At 43.0% G+C, this 19,821-nt stretch overlaps 1 protein-coding gene across 11 annotated transcripts in view; it reads left to right on the top strand.

The window, feature by feature from the left end:
* The window catches only part of ttll5 (tubulin tyrosine ligase-like family, member 5), a 439,573-nt gene that overhangs the window by 184,192 nt on the left and 235,560 nt on the right, over positions 1–19,821 (top strand). For all 11 annotated transcript variants that reach the window (XM_059960284.1, XM_059960287.1, XM_059960300.1 and 8 more), the window contains 4 exons: positions 882–970; positions 13,559–13,675; positions 14,877–14,968; positions 15,585–15,653. In XM_059960284.1, the coding sequence (XP_059816267.1) occupies positions 882–970; positions 13,559–13,675; positions 14,877–14,968; positions 15,585–15,653 (367 nt within the window). The remainder of the gene's footprint in view (positions 1–881; positions 971–13,558; positions 13,676–14,876; positions 14,969–15,584; positions 15,654–19,821) is intronic.

Raw genomic sequence — 19,821 nt, 5'->3', positions numbered from 1 at the left:
AGTCTGCTTTATGTAATTCATGCTTCCTCCTCAACCATGACTTCTTGCAGCACCACAATGCATCATCAAACCAAAACTTGCCCTATCCACATAGGACAGATATTAAAATTGTTATAAGTCTTCAGATATTAAGGTGCTACTGTAATATTAACAGCTAGTGTAACACTTTATAGCACCAGTGATTGGAGTTCAACTCCCGCTGTTGTCTGTAAGAAGTTTGTATGTTCTCCCCATGACCATACTGGTTTTCTCCAGGTACTCCAGTTTCCTCACATATTCCAAAGATGTACAACAAGGTTAATAAGTTGTGGGCATGCTATGTTGGTGCTGGAAGCATGGCGACACTTGCGGGCTGCCCCTAGCATATCCTCGGACTGTGTTGATAGTTGATGCAAACTACATGTTTCACTATATGTTTCATTGTTTCTATATATATGTGACAAATAAAACCAAACTCAAAAAAATGAAGGAGATAGATAGAATTCTAAAGGTAGAATACCAAAGCTTGGAGCCGTAGCTGAAGCAGAAAAGCTGGTAGGGGAATGGTTTCCGGCTGTGAGCATGGAGACTTCAGAAGGTTATAGATGGTGGCTTTGGTTTTCCAGTAGTTCAGTTCGATGGGCATTCTGCTCATTCAGCACTGTTGAATGAGGTAATCATCCAAATTATAGATAGTGGTGAGGGTAGGAGTTGACAAAAGGGGTAGTGGTGAGGTGGGACTGGTTGTCAGCAGCCAACACATAGAAACTGATATTGAAATTGATAAGTATCTCAGCAAGTATATTTAAGAAAGTGTGACTGTGGGGAGAGGATTTGGTATCCACACTGAAGATGAATGACAATCATTGAAAGATAACAGCTGATTTCTTTTGTATCAATAGGATTCATCTGTCACAACCCAATAGTACGACCAGGCAGACAGGGGAAGACTGGTTGTGATCTCGCAGCTCGGCCTCAGTATCATAAACCGGTGAAGTATTACCTCTCAAACCATATCACTCTGATCAGGTATATGGGGTCAGAGGTTATTTTAGGTGTAACCCTTGGTTGAAAAAGTAGCACCCCTGTCTCTTAATTAAATCTCTTGAGCTCTTGCTTTCTCTTGCATCAATGTCTCTACCTTTGCTCATTAAACTTATGTCTTTAAGTTTTCTTCTTCCAGCAGTTTTTGTTCCTGTGTTCAAATATTCCTGTTATATACTGATGACACCTTGTGAAGTGCCAAAGGACATTTCAGAATCAGGTTTAATATCACTGGCATATCTCATGAACTTTGTTCTTTTGTGCTAGCAGTACAGTGCAATACAGAATAAAAAACCTGTGAATTACAATACAAAAATATATATAAATTAATTGAAATAATTAGTGTAAGAAGAGAGCAAAAAATAAAGTGAGGTAGTATACATGGATTTGTTGTCCTTTCAGAAATCTGACAGCGAAAGGGAAGAAGCTGTTCCTAAAACACTGAGTGAGTGTCTTCAGGCTCCTGTGCCTCCTCTGTGATGCTAGCAATGAGAAGAGGGTGTATCCTGGGTGATTGGGGTCCGTAATGATAGATGTCACCTTCTTGAGGCATCGCATTTTAAAGATGTCCTTGATATTGATGAGGCTAGTGCCCATGATGGAATGGCTGAGTTTGCAATTTTCTGCAGAATTTTCCAATCCTGTGAAGTAGCTTCTCTATACCAGATGGTGATGCAACCAGTTAGAATGCTCTTCACAGTACATCTGCAGAAACTTGTTAGATTCGTTAGTGACACAACAATTCTCCTCAAGCTCTTAATAAGATATAACTATTGATGTGCCTCCTTTGTAATTACATCAATATGTTGAGTCCAGGGTAGATCTTCAGGGATATTGACACCCAGGACCTTAAAGCTGCTCACCCTTTCCACTACTAATCCCTCGATGAGGACTGGTGTGTGTTTCATTGACGTTCTGGACATTACTGTCCTGGGATGTTGTCTGACCAAACACTTTTACATTGAATTGTGGAGTGGTAGAGCAAAGAAATGAGTCTTTGGCCACAGTGCGATACTGATCATTTTGCCCATTTAAGCTATTTTTTGTTTCCATTAGGTTTGTATCATTGTATACTTTGCCTATTCAAGTTCCTGTCTCTTAATTGTGGTAATTGTATCCGATTCTGCCATCTCCTCCAATTTCCAGATATCAGCCCATTCTCTGCGTTCCAGAAAATCCTTCCCCTCAGATTCCTTTTCAAATTCCTCTCTCTCATTTTAAGCCTATGCTCACTTTGGTGCCCTTACCAGAGGATTTGACCATCTACCTCATCTACACGTCTTATAGTTGTGTAAACTTCTGTCAGATCACCCTTGGCCTCCTTCATTCTGGGGGAGACAACCCAAGTCTATCCAATCTCTCCCCATAACTAAAGCTTTTCAGTCCAGGCAACATCCTGGTGAATCTCTGCTGAGTCAGATTACCTGGAATGTTGTGTGCAGCTCTAGGTGTCATATTTTAGGAAGGATGTACAAAATTGTAATATAGCATACCAACAGTTATATTTTATGCACCATCCACAAAGGCAAGCATGCCACATGCCTCTTTCTCTACTCTATTTACTTGTGTTGCCATTTTCAAGGAACTGTTCACTTGAGTCCCCAAGGTCCTACTGTTCATCAATATTCCTTAGCACCTTACTATTAAATCTATATGTCTTGCCCCCATTTGACTTGCCAAAGTACATCTCCTCACCTTGCCAAAATTAACTTCCATCTTCCAACATTCTACCCAACTTTCCATGTTCAAATCAAATCAAATAAAATGGTTCCATTTAATATCAGAGATTATATACATTAAACAACCCTGAAATTCTTGCTCTTTGCAGACATCCACAGAAGAGTACCTCAAAGAACGAGTAACAGTAAAAACATTAGAACCCCAAAGCCCCCTTCTCCCCGCTCCCACACACATTGTGACTTACAGCCTGCATAACCTTGAATATTCTTCCCTGATGTCCACACCATCACTAATTTTCATGTTATCCCCAAATTTACTAATCATGCCACCTATAGTCATATGTAAGTTGTTCGTAGATAACATGCACAAAGACATCAAAGTTGAGTTTATTCTTATGTGCAGAAGTCCATGTGTGCACAGGTGCAATGAAAAACTTACTGCAGTAGCAATTCAGGCACATAACATCACATAAGCAGCATTCACAAGAAAAACATAAACATAAATTATATGCAATTTTTACAAGGAAGAACACAATTAGAACTAAAAATAACCACAACTGTCTGTTTAAGCACAAAGTAATCCCAGTGATTGTAGTGTTGCCACACTGTAGTGATTAGGGTAGTGCTGGCTGGTTCAGCTGTGATCTCTGCTATACTTCACTGGTCACAGATGGAACATAACTTCTATCACCACCCTGTGCCTCCTATCACCAAGGATCCAGTTCGCCAGCTCTCCATGGAGTTTCTGGACCAGTTTTCCCGAGTAGCACCTCGTTAAATGACTTACTAAAGTCCACATAGACACCTCCTACTAGCCTTGACTTCAATCTACTTAGTCACCTCCTCTTGTATAAATCTGTTCTCTAAATAGAGAGAAAATTCAAAAATCTGTGGTGCAAAGGGACTTGGGAATCCTCGTGTAGGATTCCCTAAGGGCAAATTTGCAGGTTGAGTCAGTGGTGAGGAAGGCAAATGCGATGTTCGCATTCATTTCGAGAAGACTAGAATATAAAAGCAAGGGTGTAATGTTGAGGCTCAATAAAGCAATAGTGGGACCTCACTTGGTGAGCAGTTTTGGGACCCTTATCTAAGAAAGGGTGCTGACATTGGAGAGGGTTCAGATGTGGATCATGAAAATGATGCCGGGATTGAGAGGCTTGTCATATGAGGAACATTTGATAGCTCTAAGCCTCTACTCACTGTAATTCAGAAGAATAAGGGGTAACCTCATTGAAACCAATCGAATGTTGAAAGACCTCAATAGAGTGGATCTGGAGGGGATGTTTCCAATAGTGGGGGAGTCGAAGACCAGAGGGGACAGCCTCAGAATAGAGGGACATCATTTTAGAACGGAAATGAGTGGGTATTTCTTGAGCCAGAAAGTGGTGAATCTCTGGAATTCATTGCCACTAGCACCTTTGGAGGCCAAGTCATTGGGTATATTTAAGGCAGAGGTTCATAGATTCTGGATTAGTCAGGGCATGAGGGGATAGGGGAAGAGGAAGGACATTGGAGCTGAGAAAGAAAATGGATCAGCCATGATGAAATGGTGGAGCAGACTCAATGGGCCAAATGGCTTAATTCCATGCCTATATATCTTATAAACCACTATAATTACAAAAGTCATTCACTACTCAAATAGAGCACACCACAGATTGGTAATAAATGCCTGCCTTGCCAGTGGTATAAAAACATCAATGATTTAAGATTATTCCTTATACTGCTAAAATGGACTAAAGAAAACAAACCAGGTGAAAGATTTGTCATCAAATCTTCTGGTTTAAGATGGCGTTACCAAACGTATGTGACACCTCACTGGTAGTTTAAAAGGCAAGAAATCCAACTAAAAACATTACTAATTACACCTTTTCTGAGTAAAATTGTGTTAAGCCATCACTGAAAACAATGAAGAAGCATGTGGAGGCGAATCTGATTTGAAGGATGTGCAACGTGGGTGCATCGCAAAGTTGAAGCACCTATGTGTTCAAGACAGGGTCACAACCAGAGTTGGTATTGCTGTTGGAGTTGGAATAAGCTATTTAGAGAGGAGATGCAGAAGAGTTTCAATGTCCATCTACTATACCTGAGTATGAGGTTGGATCGCTCCAAGTGCCGAGTCAATTTAGTGAGGTTGAGAATGGCTTTGGGCTGGGGGACCCAAGCGTATTACTACACTGGGATCCAGGTCCTGGAGTGAGGCACTATCTAGTGTTTGGATAATTTAAATGCCGATCCAGATAAACTGGAAAGCCTGAGCGTCAGGACTAGAGGCGAGGGTCGGCCTGATTTCACTTGCTGTCCCATATTGTACTTTAATCTCTTGCCGGTGAACTTCTCTGGCTGCTCTGACACTGACACCAAGTCTTAGGCCTACTCCAGCTGCTCTGGGAGCAGATCTAAGGACTCATTCTGGTTGAGAACACAGTCACTTTTGCTTCTATAGGTTGCTTGATTGTGTTTTATTTCTTCCTCTTTGTGCAGTGGCTTTGGTCTTTCTTTTTTTAAAATGTATTCTTCGGGTGTCTTGCTTTGTGACTGCCAGTACGCAGACAGATCTCAAGGTGTATAATTTATATATTCTTTGATAATAAATGTATTTTGAATTTCTTGAATTTCAAATGTCCATTTCTTATTTTATTTTTTTATTTATCTACTTGGTTAGCTATCTGCCTTTTCATTCATTATTGCTCATTTTTAATTGTGATCTGCTACTACTGTGTGGTAAAACTTCTCCCACTTTGCTTTTGAACATTTATTTAGTTTAGGATTTTGACCCAGCAATGATGGAGGAATGAGTTGTTATTTGAGTGAGAGTGTGTGCAAGTAGTGTTGGTTCTGTCATCATCTTGAGTTCATTTAGCCTGGTGTGATGGTGCTCTTGTATAACCCCATGCGAATGATGCCAAAGGTCTCCCATTTGCACACACTCTGTACCTTTGCTGTCACTTGAAGCTTTTTCCACAGATGTTCAGCACTTGGGTGTTTTGTTTGGCTTTGTATATGGTAATCATCTGGAAGTCTTCTTGCCTGTGGTCCGAATCAGTGTTGAGAAGTACCTGGATAGGCTCCCCTACGATATACCACCTCTGGTTGGTTTGTCCTCCAGACTCAGCAATGATGATGGATGACTCAGGGATTTTGACTGAACAGTATAGCTCAGTGTAAGTAACTGTTCCTTAACTAGTCAGCGACATAGCCCCTCAATGTTGAATGCAATCTCCAGATATCTGTGTCATGAGTTTGCCATGGCCATCTCAGAACATAAAAATATACAAGGGCCCTTCTGTTGGACTACCATTCAATAAGATATGGCTGACTATTAAGCTCAGCACTATTTTTATAGGCATAGATTGAGTGGACAGCCAGAGACTTTTTCCCAGGGTGGAATTGGCTAATACAAGGTGCTTAACTTTAAGGGGATTGGAGTAATGTATGGGGGTATGTCAGAGGTAGTTCTTTTATATATAAAGTTCAAAGTAAGTTTATTATCGAAGTACATATATGTCATTGTATACAACACAGAGATTTATTTTCATGCAGTAAATCCAAGAAACACAATAGAAGCAATAAAAGACTGCAGCCAATAGGACAGATAAACAAACAATGTGCAAAAGGCAACAAACTGTGCAAATACAAAAGAAAAAAAATAAACAATAAATGTCAATAACATTAGACAAAGAGTCCTTGAAAGTGAGTCCGTAGATTGTGGGAACAGTTCAGTGATGGGTTGAGTGAAGTTATCCCCTCTAGTTCAAGAACCTGATGGTTGTGATGTAATAACTGTTTCTGAACCTGGTGGTGTGGGTCTTGACGCCCCTGTACCTTCTTCCAGATAGCAACAGCAAAAAGAGATAAGCAGATGGACTTAACTTTTGGTTTAAGATGGCACTACTGAATGTGGGTGACAGCTTACTGGTGATTTTCAAAGGAAGAGATTCAGCTAAATACTCTATTAATAACACTTATTATATGGAAAATTGTGTTAAATGATCATCACAAACAACGAAGAGGCGAACGAAGGTAAGGCTGATCCGAGGGTTACAGTGTCCGGGTGTGAGGTGCAGTTGAAACTAGGAGCGAGGTTTGATCCATTTAAGCGTACCAATTTGGAAAGGTCGAGTACATGTCGGAAGCAGCCCAGAGCATATCTCAGTGGCGGGGCCTGGGTCTGAGTGTGGGTGGTGAGCTGGTGCTTGGACAATTAAAACACCAGGCCAGAAAGACTGAATAGACAGGGTGTTGGGACTGGAGGCGAGGGACAAGTCAGTTCTGATCCACATCATTTTACTTCCTTCTCCTCTCCTCAAAGCTGAGGCTGTGAGACTGCTCTGGCTGCTACGTGCTTTGTGGCGATATGCTCCACTATATGATGAACTGAGACAAAGGCTATAGGCCTATTTCGACTTCTCTGGGATACGAGACTATGGACTCAGTTTGGTTCAGAATGCTGTTGCTGTTGCTTTTATTGTTTGCATGGTTTGTGTTTTCTTGCCTCTTTGTGTATTGGGTGTTGGCTGTTTTGTTAATTGGGTTTTTTGAGTTTCTTGCTTTGTGGCTGCCTGTAAGCAGAAAAATCTCGAGGTTGTATAATTTATACATACTTTGTACTTTGAACTTTGGATAAAAGAAAAAAAGGATGGCTATGGGGAAGCTACATTGATCTTGGGGAAGTTATATTGATCTTGGTTAAAGGCTCAGCAACAGCATCATGGGTCAATGGGCTGGTACTGTGCTATAATGTTCTTTGTTGTATTTTTCTGCACTATCTACCATCTCAATACTACAAACCTTTCAGTCCCTTGAATATACTCTGTTACTGAGACTCCTTAATCCTCCAGAGAAGGGAATTACAATCCTCTACCCTCTTGCTGAAGAAATTTCTCCTCCACCTCATTCCTGAATGGCTAACCACTGACCTTGAGACTGTGATCCATGGTTCTGGCCAGGGGAAACATTATCCCCCCCCCCCCCCGTGGGATGGGAGTTCCCTTGCTGAGTCCAAACCCATTGCTGAAGTCAGTGCTGAAGGACTGTCTCTTTTTAAATTCACATTGTATTTTGACATGGTGGTTCGATATAACTGATTGATTGCCTTTTCTGAGAGCATTTAAGAGGCAACTTCTCTGCTCACCAAATGCCTGAACTATTTATTGGATGAAATTATTGTGCAGACCATTTAAAAAGCTCTCCATCAGAACTTGATCCCACTTCAAAGAGCCAATCTGTTGCCATTTCTAGCTGATTGCTGAAATTGAAACGTGTCTCAAGGTTGGAATATTTTGCAAAATGACACCGATAATCATTTGAGATTGTGAGTTACTGCTGCTTGGAAAATGTGTGAACTTGGCCCAATTACTTGTGATGAAATATTCCATCGGAGGCCTCACTGAGCAGAAATGCATGGTCTCTGTGGCAATATCGAATGTCTCTGGCAAGTTGCCCACGTGTGCGCCTGTCTTTCTCCTGCTCCTCTTTGCAACAAGGACTGCCATTAGATCAGGGAGGAATGAGCTAGAGCAGGTGCCATTCATTTGTCAGGGTGATGCAAACTATGTCCTTGGTCTCGTTCCTCAAGTGCATTCCTTGTTTTCCATGCACTCGAATGAGAAAACTTCTTGAATGCTACCTCTGTTAAAGAGTACAATCAATGAGAAATTTTGATGCAAGTTTGTTTAGTTCCTGCAGTGTTCCTGCCTTGTAGGACGTGACTGTTCAGTACATTGTGTATTTGTGTCTCAGTGGGTCAGACGTCTGCCTGTGAGTGAGGAGATGTCTGATGAGACCCATTCCACAGGCTTTAACTCAGAAATTCACACCTAGTTCCACAAATTGATTCACAATCCACAAATTTCACGTCATATAAGTCATTGATCTGACTCTCATTTCAATCTAAAAGAGAAGAGCTTCCTTTTCTTCTTGTCTGATATTTGTCTCAATCGCTGTCGTGAAAACAAAAGGTTTGCTCAATGTCACAGTTCTATATGTGAGACTTAGTTATAGCTGGAACATAGAATGATAGAGCACAGCACAGGTCATGTGATCCAGGATTTTATGGCAATCTTTTAACCTCCTCAACTGTCAATCTAGCCAATAACCCTCCATTTTACTTTCATCCATATGCCTATCTAAGAGTCTTCTCAATGCCCCTAATGGATCTGCCTGCACCATTCCCCCTGCAACATTTTCCTTGCACCCATCATTCTCTGTGTGAAAAAAACTCCCTCTGACATCTCCCCAGATAACTTCCCACCATTGCCTGCTGTCTACTTCCCGTGTGCCACTTATAATCTGCTACACCTCTTGTCAAGTCACCTTTCATCTTCCAATGCCGCAAAAGAAAGCTCCAGCTTGCATCAATCCATTCAAGTCAAGTCAGTCAAGTTTATTGTCATTTTGACTATAAACTGCTGGTACAGTACACAGTAAAAATGAAACAATGTTCCTCCAGGACCATGGTGCTACATGAAACAACACAAAAACTACACTAGACTACAGACTTACACAGGGCTACATAAAGTGCACAAAACAGTGCAGGGCAGTACAATAATTTTAGAAACAAGATAATAGGCACAGTAGAGGACACATTACAATATAATAAATGATGTAGGTGTCATTCTAGACTCTGAGTATTGAGGAGTCTGATGGCTTGGGGGAAGAAACTGTTGCACAGTCTGGTTGTGAGAGCCCAAATGCTTCAGTACCTTTTGCCAGATGGCAGGAGGGAGAAGAGTTTGTGTGAGGGGTGTCTGGGGTCCTTCACAATACTGTTAGCTTTGCAGGTACAGCGTGTGGTGCAAATGTCTGTAATAGCGGGAAGAGAGACCCCGATGATCTTCTCTCTGACTTCACTATCCGCTGCAGGGTCTTGCAATCTGAGACGGTGCAATTCCCAAACCAGGCAGTGATGCAGCTGCTCAGGATGCTCTCGATACATCCTCTGTAGAATGTGGTGAGGATAGGGAGTGGAAGGTGGACTTTTCTCAGCCTTCTCAGAAAGTAGAGATGCTGCTGGGCTTTCTTGGCTACGGAGCTGGTGTTGAGGGACCAGGTGAGATTCTCCGTCTGATGAACACCAATAAATTTGGTGCTCTTAACGATATCAACGGAGGAGCTGTCAATGTTCAGTGGAGAGTGGTCGCACCGTGCTCTCCTGAAGTCAACAACCATCTCTTTTGTCTTGTTCACATTCAGAGACAGGTTGTTGGCTCTGCACCAGTCTGTTAGCCACTGCACCTCCTCTTTGTAAGCTGACTCGTCGTTCTTGCTGATGGGACCCACCACGGTCGTGTCATCAGCGAACTTGATGATGTGATTTGAACTGTGTATTGCTGCACAGTCATGGGTCAACAGAGTGAACAACAGTGGACTGAGCACACAGCCCTGGGGGGGCCCCCATGCTCAGTGTGATGGTGTTGGAGATGCTGCACCCTGATCCCAACTGACTGAGGTCTCCCAGTCAGGAAGTCTAGGATCCAAACACAAAGTACACTGCAGATGCTGGTGTCAAAGCAATACGTACAACAAACTGGAGGAACTTAGCTGGTCGGGCAGCATCCGTGGAAACGAGCAGTCAATGTTTCGGGACGAGACCCTTCTTAAACCAGTAAGAGGAAAGATCAAGGGGCTGGGGGAGGGGAAGCGGGGAGGGGATAGGCAGGAAAGGTGAAGAAGGAATGTAAGGGGAAAGCACTATGGGTAGTAGAAAAAGGCAGAATCATGAGAGAGGTGATGGATAGCTGGAAGAGGAGGCAGAGCAAAAGTGAGATGGGGGAAGGGAGATGGAGGGAGTCTAGGATCCAGTTGCAGAGGGAGGTGTTCAGGCCCACCAGTTTGAGCTTTCCAGTCAGTTTCTGAGGGATGGTTGTGTTGAATGCTGAACTAAAGTCTATGAACAGCATTCAAACGTATGTGTCTTTTTTGTCCAGGTGGGTGAGTGCCAGGTGGAGGGTGGTGGCGATGGCATCTGTTGAGCAGTTGGGACGATACGCGAACTGCAGGGGGTCCAGTGAGGGGGCAGCAGGGTCTTTATGTGCCTCATAATGCGCCTCTTGAAACATTTCATGATGATGGATTTGAGAGCAATGGGACGGTAGTCGTTGAGGCAGGACAATGAAGACTTCTTCGGCACGGGGACGATGGTGGCAGCCTTGAAGCTCATTGGAACAACGGTGCTGCTCAGGGAGATGTTGAAGATGTCAGTGAAAACATCTGTCGGCTGGTCTGCACAGTCTCTGAGCACTCTGCCAGGAATATTACCTGGTCCAGCAGCCTTCCGTGGATTGACCCTGCATGGAGTTTTCCTCACATCGGCCACAGTAAGATACAGCACCTGGTCATTGGGAGGAGGAGTGGTCTTCCTTGCCACCACGTAATTTTCTGCCTCAAAACGAGTGTAGAAGTTGTTCAACACATCTGGGAGGGAGGCAACACCAGCACAGGCAGATGATGTTGTCCTGTAGTTGGTGATGTTCTGAATGCCCTTCCACATGCAACGCTGTCCTGGAAGTGGCTGTGGATTCACTGGGCGTGTGCACACTTTACCTCTCTGATGGCCCGGGACAGCTTGGCCCTCGCTGTAGTTAGGGCTGCCTTGTCAACTGCTCTGAAGACGGAGTCACGGGTCCTCAGCGGCACACGTACCTAAATGGTCATCCATGGCTTCTGGTTAGAGCGTGTAGTGATTGTCTTGGACACAGTGACATCATCAATGCACTTGCTGATGTACCTAGTCACTGATGCCGTGCAGAGTCGCCATCAGTTGCAGCCTCCCTGAACATGTGCCAGTCAGTGTGCTCAAAGCAGTCTTGAAGAGCAGAGATGGCTCCTGCTGGCTAGGTTTTCACCTGCTTCGGAACTGGTCTGGAGCATCTGACGAGCGGTCTATATGCTGGGATTAGCATAACAGATGTGGTCTGAGTAACCAAGGTGGGGGCGGAGCTCTGCCCAGTACGCGTCAGAGATGTTTGTATAAACAACGCCCATGATATGCTGATCACCAAAAAATAGGCCTCGAATTCTGGTTTGCAGTTAAAGCCTTGTACACGTGTTGTGTTATGCTCAACTCTGTGGCATTTATTTGTCGGTAGTGTAAGTTAAAGAATCAGAGAAACAAGGACATCTATTTTAATAACTAGATTGCATTCTGATCCTCGATGTACAGTATGAGCATGTTGTACTTTGGACTGCAGGGCCTGTTCCTGTGCTTTACAGAGAGCCCATAAGACCATAAGATATAGGAGCAGAAGTAGGCCATTCGGCCCATCAAGTCTGTTCAGCCATTCAATCATGGTCTGATCCAATTCTTCCAGTCATCCCCACTCCCCTGCTCTCACCCCATACTCTTTGATATCCTAGCTAATCAAGAACCTATATGTCTCTGCCTTAAATACACCCAGTGACTTGGCCTCCACAGACGTTCGTGGCAACAAATTTGACAGATTTACCACCCTCTGTCTATTTCTCCGCATCTCAGTTCTAAAAGGATGTCCTTCAATCCTGAAGTCATGCCCTCTTGTCTTAGAATCCCCTACTGTGGGAAATAACTTTGCCATATCTAATCTGTTCAGGCCTTTTAACATTCTGAATGTTTCTATGAGATCCCCCCTCATTCTCCCGAACTTCAGGCAAAACAGCCCAAGCGCTGCCAGATATTCCTTGGACAGTAACCCTTTCTTTCCTGGAAAGAGGAAAGATAAGTGAGAGAAGCAGATAGAGGACGGGAGACTCATGTGGAAATTAGCCCCAGCACAGGCTACCTGGAGCCTTCAATGTACATTCTTGTGGAGTTCTCCGTAGCATAGGTTTTGTTTTCAGAAAGTGAATGAAATTCTAACATAAATTCAAGCAATTCTGCAAATACTAGAAATCTTTAGCAACAAATGCTGGAGGAACTCAACAAGTCAGGCAGCATCTATTCAGGGGAATAAACATTACATTAAGTTACAATGAGAAATATAAATCATAAATAAGTAGAGGAAAAAGGGAGCAAAATAGTGAGGTAGTGCTTATGGATTCTGGACTGTTCAAAAATCTGGTGGCAGACAGGAAGAAACTGTTCTTGAAATGTTGAATGTGTGTCTTCAGGCTCCTATACCTCCTCCCTGATGGTAGTAATGAGAAGAAGGCACAATCTGAATGGTGATGTCCCTAATGATGGATGTTTCCATCTTGACACACCACCTTTTAAAGATGTTTGTGATGGTGAAGGTCATTCCCATGATGAAGCTGGTTCAGTTTACAACCCTCTGCAGCTTATTCCAATCCCGTTCTTGAATCAATCTGCATATTACAAATCATTTCCTCGGTATATAGCATAAGTTTAATGTGTTTTCTTGTGGATACTGCTTGTCTGATGCTATGTGCCTGTGATGCTGCTGCAAGTAGGTTTTTTCACTGCATTTATGCAGAGATGGTCTTGTGCACATGACATCAAACTTGATTTTGACTTTGAGAAAGCTTAAAGTGCAGAATTGCAGTCTTGCTCTTATTTTCTGAATTTCAATGTTTCCCTTCTCTGTCCTCTGTGTGGCCCATTTTAAGAATTAATTTTATGATGAAGGAGCCTCAACTTGTCAGGAGAAACTTTGGTTGGGGATCAGACTATAAGTGCACTACTTCCTTGATTTGTTTAAATAGTTCTTAGGAACTAAGTCTCAACGATTAGAAACTGATGTTATGTAGACTTAAGAACTTATCATCACATTATATTAAAAACAACTGCAGATTCTGAAAATGCTCAACAGGTCAGGCAGTGTCTGTGGAAAAAGAAATGGAGCTGATGTTTCAGATCAACCAACTCTTGTTGGCACCCTTCACTACAATATATTAAATGTTTGATATTCTTGAAAAACTTACAGCGGCAGCTACGGTCTGTGTCAGCTAACAACACTGAGGTTAAAAGCAGGACATCGTCTGGCAAGGAGAGACCACGTGAAGGACAAAGATTAAACACTTTGAGACTAACAATGGAGGAGGTGAGTAACGGAGAAAGGTGCCAGCAGCTGGGCACAGCATTCAGAGGTCTGTGCTGTCAGGAACCAAACTGAAGGTATATGGAAAAAGTTGATATTAAGTGCATGCCAGTGATTATTGGTTGCAATGCAAACCATGGAATAATCCAGCCTGGGCATGCTAAATAGCAGAGGGAACTTTGATTCAAATTAGGGAGTAGTTGAATTTTGTAAAGCTGTGAATTCGTATATCCAGTAGACATTTGGTCTATCTGGGGGTCAGTACTAAAGGAGTGCTGTTCTGTTGGATGTGCTGTCATTTAGGAATCACACCATGGCCTTGCCTGAAAGTTCAGTTGGCTGTAGAAGATCCCTACAATCTCCTTAAGCCGTGTAGACAGGTTCTCTTAGTAACCTTGCCTATTCCACTCCTAGCCACCACCACTAAGGCCATGCTATTTGCCTTGATGCTATTTACGGAGTCCTGCTGTGTGTGCCTTTCCATAGAAATAGGAAACAAATATGCTCAATGAGCTTTTAGTGCAGGTAACTACTGCTGGGACAAATCTATCTGCTCCAAATGTGAAAATGAATTGAGGGATGTGGGGGAAGATGGGTGGAAGTGATAAAAGAATTCACTTGATTTTATCTTGTTCATGTCATATTCCTTTAAGTTCCATAATAGACAAGGCCTCATGCCATATCTGTCAGCCCTACTGTTTCTCATTAACCCAGCAACATGGTAGCAGCACGGTAGTATAGCAGTTTGTGTAACACTTTAAAGTACAAGTGACCCAGGTTCAGTTCCTGCCTCTGACTGTAAGGAGTTTGTATATTCTCTCTGTGACTGCATGGGTTTTCTCCCGGTACTCCAGTTTCCTCCCATACTGAAAGGCATATGGATTAGTTGGTTAATTGGTCACATGGGTGTAATTGGGTGATGCAGGCTCTTTGGGCCAGGAGGGCCATTACCAACTTGGACTGTATCACTAAATAAAAATAAACAATCTCCTTTATCTCTCCTGAATCTTGGAACTTGACATAAATCAGGCTGGTTAATCCCTAGATTTCAGTCCACACTGACAATCAGGTACCTCCCAATAAAAATTCTGTGTACTAGCGTTCTTTGCATATCCTCTGGTGCTGCTACCTCGGTCTCCTGTGTGCTGTCCTCCTGTACTGCACCTCTACCTTCTGTCATTCTGATACCTCATTCTCTCCACAGATAAAAGTTGTGCGTCGTACAATGGAAGAGAATGAGAGAAAAGGTGGTTTCATACGAATCTTTCCAACGGCTGACAGCTGGGAATCTTATGGGTGAGGCTAGCAAAGGTGCTGAAATGTTTTCTGGAGAGGAAATGTGCAGATGTGAGAACCTTTGTTTACACATTTCTTTCCATGTGTAATGCCAGATTTGATATTCTAAGGTCAGAGATGAAATGGGGCAAGCTCACATGGGTCAGTGGATGCATTATTCTGGTTCAAATAGTCCTTGATCTACTCAAGTATTAGCTCATTTCCCATATTGGAGGAATCTGTTAGGTTGGGTTTGTCACTGTGATTGCTTAAGCTGGAGCTACAGTACGTGACTAGTGCTCTGCTCTTGAAGGAAGAATCCGAGCAATGTCAACATGACCTCGGTAGGCTTTGATGTCCTTGGTAGGGAGTACACCATTCCCAAAGGCATCATTCCCATGCCATACTGATTGGGTTTACTATCAAAATGAGTGAGGAAACTATCTGATCCAGACAGAGGGGTTATCCAGCACTATGTCCTCAAATAGGGGTGGTAAAGTCCATCAACACAAGTATGAAGAAGGATTAAAAATGGAGTGCCATTAGCGAGCCCCTGCCAGGAGACCCATGATTAGATATGAGAATTATTGCTTTCTGTCCTGTTCTTGTCTTAACATTGTCTCTTACTGATCCACAGGCAATTTCTGGAGCATAAAACCACCCTGAACTACATGCTGGCAGAGTGTCTATTTGCAGACAAGGAAGGGTATGTTTGGGAGAGAAAGTGAATGTTTACAGGCTTCCTACTGACCTCATCGGGTACAGATTTCCTTCTTCTGGAGGTTCAGCCTCACTAGGATTGAGTCATAAGGAAGGAAACACTAGAGAGGTTGGGACTATTTTCCCTGGAGCATAAAAGGTTGAGGGGTGCCCACATGAGGGACATAGATATGTTAGATTATTACAGTGCTTTTCACAGGGGAAGGGAGTCTTAAACTGGACTCCCTTAGTGCATAGCTTTGTATGCAGTAGGTTGTGTCTCGGCGATCTTACAGAATTTTTCTATAAGATTTTCTCTAATTTTATAAAATTAGGTGATGAAGGCAAGATAGTCAATGTCATCTACGTGGACTTCAGCAAGACCTAACTCCTACATGGGAAGTTGGTCAAGAAGATTTGGCTGCTTGGCATTCAAGTTGAGGTAGTAAATAGGGTTGGACATTAACTTCATGGAAGGATCTAGAGAGTGGTAGTACACGGTTGCCTCTCTGACTGGAGACCCGTGGCTAGTGGTGTGCCACATGGTTCAGTGCTGGGTGCATTGTTGTTTGCCATCTGTGTCAATGATCTAGATAATGTGGTAAACTGACCTAGCAAATTTGTGGTTAACACCAAGATTGGGTGTGTAGTGAACTGCGAGGAGGGCTATCAAAGCTTGCAGCAGGATCTGGATCAACTGGAAAATTAGGCTGAAAATGGTAGATGGAATATGATGTAGATAAGTGTGAGGTGTTGCACTTTGGGAGGACAAACCAAGATAGATCTTGCATGGTGAGTGGTATGGCATTGAGGAGTGCAATAGAACAAAGAGACTTGGGAATGCAGATCCATAATTCCTTGAAAGTGGCATCACGGGTAGAGAAGAGTTGCAAAGAAAGCTTCTGGCACGTTGGCCTTCATATATCAAAGTATTGAGCACAGGAGTTGGAATGTAATGTTGAAGTATTAGGCATTGGTGAGGCTTTATTTATATTCTGTGCAATTCTAGTCTCCTGTGTACAGGAAAGATGTTTTTACAATTAAAAGAGTGCAGGGAAAATTTACAAGGATTTTGTTGGAACTTGAGAACCTGAGTTATAAGGAAAGGAATAGGTTAGGACTACATTCCCTAGAGTGTAGGAGAATGAGGGGACATTTGATAGAGGTATACAAAATTATGAGGGTTATAGATCAGGTAGATACAAGCAGGCTTTTTTCATTAAGGTTGGGTGAGACTAGAACTAGGTGAAATGTTTAAGAGGAACAACAAAAGGGGGAAATTTCTTCATTTAGAGGATGTTCAGAGTGTGAAACAAGCTGTTAGTGGAAGTAGTGGATGCGAGGTTGATTTCAGTATTTCAGAGAAATTTGGATATATGCAAGGATGGGAGGGTTCGGAGAGCGATAGTTGGGTGCGATAGCTTGATAGCACAAGGCAGATTAATGGTTCAGCATGGAATAGTTCAGTTTCTCAGAAGGGCCTTTTTCTGTGCTATAATGTTCTATGACTCTAGAGGAGCATAGTTTTAAGGTAATAGTGGAAAATTTTAAAAGAGATCAGAGAATTCTTACATTTGAAAGACTTTTGGACATGTTCATGGATAGCAAAGGTTTAGAGCAGGGGTTCCCAACCTGGGGTCCATGGTTAGTGGTAGGGGACACGGCATAGAAAAGTTGAGAACTCCTGTTTAGAGGGATGTAAGCCAAACATGGGTAAATGAACTGGCTTCAACTGTATTCTTAGTTGGAAGAAGGAATTGGGTAGGGGCCTTTTTCCCTGCTGCCTAACTCCATGTCAAACTTTCATCCTCTTTCTGCTAAGCAAATTTTGTATCCAGTTTACGAGTTCACCCTGGACCCTATGCCAACTTCTGGACCAGCTTATCATGAGGAACATGTCAAAAGCCTTGCTAAAATCCATTTAGATAATGTCTACTGTCATCCTCTTGGTCACCACTTTAAAAAAGACTTAATTGAACTTGTGAGATGAGATTCTTTTTGCATAGAGCGATACCGTCTATACCCAGTCAGCCCTTAGCCTTTTCAGATGTTGCTAGCTCCCATTTCTCAGAAAGGTTTAGATGGGGCAAAGTTTGTTAAGTGTGTCCAGGATGGATTCCTGTCACAGTATGTTGACAGGCTGATTAGGGGGAATGCCATACTAGATCTAGTATTAGGTAACGAACCGGGTCAAGTCACAGATCTGTCAGTGGGTGAGCATCTGGGGGACAGTGATCACCGCTCCCTGACCTTTAGCATTATCATGGAAAAGGATAGAATCAGAGAGGACAGGAAAATTTTTAATTGGGGAAGGGCAAACTATGAGGCTATAAGGCTAGAACTTGCGGGTGTAAATTGGGATGATGTTTTTGCAGGGAAATGTACTATGGACATGTGGTCGATGTTTAGGGATATCTTGCAGGATGTTAGGGATAAATTTGACCCGGTGAGGAAGATAAGGAATGATAGGGTGAAGGAACCATGGGTGACAAGTGAAATGGAAAATCTAGTCAGGTGGAAGAAGGCAGCATACATGAGGTTTAGGAAGCAAGGATCAGATGGGTCCATTGAGGAACATAGGGTAGCAAGAAAGGAGCTTAAGAAGGGGCTGAGAAGAGCAAGAAGGGGGCATGAGAAGGCCTTGGCGAGTAGGGTAAAGGAAAACCCCGAGGCATTCTTCAATTATGTGAAGAACAAAAGGATGATAGGAGTGAAGGTAGGACCGATTAGAGATAAAAGTGGGAAGATGTGCCTGGAGGCTGTGGAAGTGAGTGAGGTCCTCAATGAATACTTCTCTTCGGTATTCACCACTTGAGAGGGAATTGTGAGGACAATATGAGTGAGATTGATGTTCTGAAGCATGTTAATATTAAGGGAGAGGAGGTGTTGGAGTTGTTAAAATACATTAGGACGGATAAGTCCCCGGGGCCTGACAGAATATTCCCCAGGCTGCTCCACGTGGCAAGGGAAGAGATTGCTGAACCTCTGGCTAGGATCTTTATGTCCTCGTTGTCCACGGGAATGGTACTGGAGGATTGGAGGGAGGTAAATATTGTCCCCTTGTTCAAAAGAGGTAGTAGAGATAGTCCAGGTAATTATAGAGCAGTGAGCCTTACATCTGTGGTGGGAAAGCTGTTTGAAAGGATACTTAGAGATAGGATCTATGGGCATTTAGAGAGGGGTAATTTTACTCAGAGTGGTAGCTGTGTGGAATGAGCTTCCAGTAGAAGTGGTAGAGGCAGGTTCAGTATTGTCATTTAAAGTAAAATTGGATAAGTATATGGACAGGAAAGGAGTGGAGGGTTATGGGCTGAGTGCAAGCCAGTGGGTCTAGGTAAGAGTAAGCATTCGGCACGGACTAGAAGGGCCAAGATGGCCTGTTTCCGTGCTGTAATTATTATATGGTTATTAGTGTATCGCCACATCTCTTACATTCATCAGCAGATGTTTGTTACTGGCTGCCTATACCTGACAAATGCCTTGTCCTTTATCCTGATCAGTGCCTCAATGTTCTGTGACTTCCAGAGTTTCCTACTTTTGCCTCCATTCTAACAGAAACATGTTGGGCCTGAATCAGCTTATCTCAATTTTAAAAGCCTCTCCCAGTCAACCTTTCTATAATGAGGTGTATGTCATAATTATAGCCTGTAGTATTGTTTAGAAACATAGAAAACCTACAGCACACCATAGGCCCTTCGGCCCACAAAGTTGTGCCGAACATGTCCCTACCTTAGAAATTACTAGGCTTACCCATAACCTTCTATTTTTCTGAGCTCCAAAAGTCTACCCAAAAGTCTCTTAAAAGACCCTATCGTGTCCACCTCCACCACCGTTGCAGGCAGCCCATTTCACGCACTCATCACTCTCTGCGTAAAAAACTTACCCTGACATCTCCTCTGTACCTGCTCCCCAGCACCTTAAACCTGTGTCCTCTTGTGGCAACCATTTCGGCCCTGGGAAAGTTCCGGCACCATCTGTAAGGAGTTTGTACATCCTCCTCATAAATTCGTGAGTTTCCCCTGGGTGCTTTGTTTTCCTCCCACAGTCTAAAGATGTGTCAGTTAGTAGGCTAATTGGTCATTGTGAATTGTCCTGTATTTAGACTAGCATTAAATGGGTGGGTTACTGGTGGTGCATCTTGTTGGGCTGGAAGGGCCTGTTCCACACTGTATCTG

This window comes from Hypanus sabinus, chromosome 2, assembly GCF_030144855.1.
Source record: "Hypanus sabinus isolate sHypSab1 chromosome 2, sHypSab1.hap1, whole genome shotgun sequence".
Lineage (NCBI taxonomy): Eukaryota > Metazoa > Chordata > Chondrichthyes > Myliobatiformes > Dasyatidae > Hypanus > Hypanus sabinus.
This window is presented reverse-complemented; position numbering and strand designations above follow the sequence as displayed.